At 35.5% G+C, this 3,604-nt stretch overlaps 1 protein-coding gene across 1 annotated transcript in view; it reads right to left on the bottom strand.

Annotated features, from left to right (window-relative positions):
• Positions 1 to 3,604, bottom strand: part of LOC107662258 (ceramide synthase 2-like) — a 21,095-nt gene that overhangs the window by 6,282 nt on the left and 11,209 nt on the right. The window contains exons 6-8 of the mRNA XM_016452208.1: positions 2,378 to 2,428; positions 1,754 to 1,846; positions 1,345 to 1,473 (exon numbers count right to left, since the gene is read on the bottom strand). Of these exons, the coding sequence (XP_016307694.1) occupies positions 1,345 to 1,473; positions 1,754 to 1,846; positions 2,378 to 2,428 (273 nt within the window). The remainder of the gene's footprint in view (positions 1 to 1,344; positions 1,474 to 1,753; positions 1,847 to 2,377; positions 2,429 to 3,604) is intronic.

The following is a 3,604-nucleotide window of genomic DNA, read 5'->3' as shown; positions in this document are numbered from 1 at the left end:
ATATATATATATATATATATATATATATATATATATATGTCAGTATTTCAGCTCATAATAAAAAAAAATGCGTTAATGCGCGATAAAATAATTGATTATTTGAAATTATTTAAAACAGTTGTCAGCGTTAATCAATTAATGCATTAATGCGATAACGCATTAACTTGCCCAGCCCTAATATATATTGTTACGGCCTATGCCTTGAGTGTATCTTCCTTCATGTGACGTCATGTCTCCCCTAATCTTTCTCTTTGAGTCTGATTGTTTAGGTCCGCCCCGGTGCACCTGCGTCTCATGGAATGAGTGATTACTAGCTATATAAAGGATGCTGAAGCGGAGCATGGAAGGGAAGGAGATCCACCAGCAAACAAGCTTTATTACCCCTTTTCTTAATTCTTAAATTTTGGGTTTGTTTTTCTTTTGTTGACTTTATACTTTGGAGTTACTCCGTGGGTATGTTAATTTGTGTTTTCCGTTTTCTTCGTTTGGATACGTCTTTTCAATTTGTGTTATGTTTCGTTTTGTTATTTAAATAAATCTTTTCATCTGGCATTTGGATTCACATGTCCTCTTTATGCTACATCCCCCTTTCTGGCTAAACTTAACAGGGGTTTGTAACATAAATTGGGGGCTCGTCCGGTTGAATTTTGTTTTGTTGAGCAGATAATAGTGGTGCAGCGATCTTATCTTATATATATATATATATATATATATATATGTTTGTCAGTATTTCAGCTCATTTCATTTAGTTGAGCTTGATGTATTAAAATAACTCAAACTAAACCTGAAATAAACTATAAAATAATACTATAAAAATAACTATTTAGACATATTTAAAACAAAAAAAAAAGACTAATTAAAATAGGAAAAAAAAATGAAAACATCAAAATAAAAACTAATTCTAAATATTAACAAAAACTATAGTTTCTCACCAATTCTAAAACAACACTGGTGTCAACCATATGAAACCAATAAGAACATCAATTGTTTAGTTTAGACTACATTAAATGGGTTGACAAATGTTTTCCCTGCAAAAACTGGATTTTATTGAGTGACATATTGGAGGATTTGTCCCTTTTTTTAATAACCAGTAGCCTCATCCCCTTCACTTGTCATTCTAGATAGTATCTGGTTAGAATAAAGTTGTATTTTGCCTGAGTGCAAAGTGAGACATTACTGTTTTTGGTTGTGTAAACCTTGAATGCAAGAAATTATTCATAAAAACATCCAGCCTGCAATGTTTCCTGATCCCAGTCCACCAAACAAATGTCCTGTCACTCTCTAATACAGGGGTAAATGCCATAGAGAATAACCAAATAATATAAGATTTGGCATATCATTAACCTCCAAAAGAATATCAGAGGAATCGTGAATGAGCATGACCAGGGTCCCGACCCGGATGTAGTTCCCACACCATGAGAAAGCCAAGAGCGTCAGTGTGGCCCAATGATGGACGATCTGCTCTTTAAAGTCCTGAAATAAATATATATGAGAAACATTCACGGAAAGTTTTCACAATCATTCTCAGTGACAGAGAAAAAGTGCGGTTAGATAAGATAAAAACAACAACAAATCAATCTGGCTTTAAATGATCGATTACAATAGCTTTCATTGTGTGAATAATGATCGGATGTTTATTTCAGGTCATGTGATGAATGGTTAGGCGCAAACGAAAAAGTTTGAGATGTAATTTGAAAGATTTCAAGTAGTTAAAATGCTTCCAGAAGACAGTGTGGTGTCACATGATACTGACCTTTCGTTTGACATCGAAGGTTATTCTGAGCACTAGTGACAAATAGAAGCTCATCTCCACAATATAATAGCAGTACTGGGACTCCAGCATGGACTGCACGAGCAAAAACACAACAATAAGCTCTCAGAAACATGCACAATAACAAGAGATGACCACGTTACATTTTTATGATGGAAAATGTAAAAGAATCCGAGTTATAACTCAATGTGAATTTTATGTAATTCATTGTGCTTTGAAGAGGGCTCTTTTTTTATTTTTTTTAAGTGATTATTCTAGGAAACTCAATGTTTTGAGTGCCAATCTGAACGACATCACTGTTCTTTTGATTACAACCTGGAACTCATATAACATGTGTGAACGGATCCAAAAAAAACCTTCAGCTGGGCCAAAAAAAAACATCTTTCTTCTAAATATGGCCATGCTTGATTTGGAACTAGCGTGAGTCTTATTATCTGCATTATTTATTAGCCGTGCTTTAAATTTGAGCATTGCGTGAACCCTTTATCGGGGCCGGGTCAAAGTGAACAATACCTCGCCTGTTCTTATTAGTGCAGGTGATATGAACAATAAAATATCCCTTGGAACAAGTACGAGCAAATTAAAGATCTGAAGACTGGAACACACCTGTCTGGGATAGCCATTCCACATCTCCCGCAAATTATGAAACCAGGGTTTCTGTAATAAATAGATGAATCAATATTCAACTTTATGGAACATTAGCTTTTTATTTATGACAGTTTCTAGAGCTGCAAGGTGGCTGTGTTCTAAAACCTAGTACGCTGCCTACTTAGGCGCTGTTTTTAAGGCATCACAAGCACAATACCAACACAAAGACTTCAAAAAGCCAATCCCTTCTGGAAATCCCATAATGCAGTGGTTCTCAACCAAGGGGCCTCTGCAAATTTCAAAGAGGGCCTCAAGATGACTTAAATTATTTAAAATAAGATACAACAAACTTTAAAATAAGCTAATACAATTAAATAATAAGGTATTTATGAATTTTATTTTAGACAATTTGACAAATTGATTTAAAAAACAACAACAATAAATTCAAATACCATGGGCATTTCTATATTGAATATACCATTTTCTAGTAATGCCAAACGCTAAAATATTTAGTCACATAGAAATTTAGACCATAGAAAAATAGTATCTCTCTCTCTTTCCCTTAAATCACATTGATTGTCATGAAAAGTCATGTAAATTAATATATGAAAGAGTATGATCCCTTAGTTCTTTAAACTTCTGGAGCCGGTTGCACCAGCTAGATGTAAAAAAGTTGGGTGTTAAAGGGATACTCCACCCCAAAATGAAAATGTTTTCATTAATCACTTACCCCCATGTCGTTCCAAACCCGTAAAAGCTTTGTTCGTCTTCGGAACACAATTTAAGATATTTTGGATGAAAACCGGGAGGCTTGTGACTGTCACATTGACTGCCAAGTAAATTACACTGTCAAGGTCCAGAAAAGTATGAAAGACATTGTCAGAATAGTCCATCTGTCATCAGTGGTTCAACCGTAACGTTGTGAAGCAACGAGAATACTTTTTGTACATGAAGAAAACAAAAATAACGACTTTATTCAACAATCCGTCTCCTCCGCATCACCGTAGCACCATTTTGAAAAATATCCGCTGAACGCAAGCAGCGTACGCTATTCTGTGTCAGCCGCGACACAAGGATACGTTTTCTACGTGTATTTACGCTTTGATTTGAACGAAAACAGCGCATCCGTGCAGCACAGCTGACACAGAAGAGCGTGCGCTGCTTGCGTTCAGCGGATATTCTCCAAAATGGCGCTACAGTGATGCGGAGAGACACAGAGGAGACGAATTGTTGAATAAAGTCGTT

The sequence above is a fragment of the Sinocyclocheilus anshuiensis genome, unplaced genomic scaffold (assembly GCF_001515605.1).
Source record: "Sinocyclocheilus anshuiensis isolate Anshui unplaced genomic scaffold, SAMN03320099.WGS_v1.1 scaffold579, whole genome shotgun sequence".
NCBI lineage: Eukaryota > Metazoa > Chordata > Actinopteri > Cypriniformes > Cyprinidae > Sinocyclocheilus > Sinocyclocheilus anshuiensis.
Note: the sequence above shows the minus strand (reverse complement) of the source record. Positions and strands in the feature narration are given on the sequence as shown.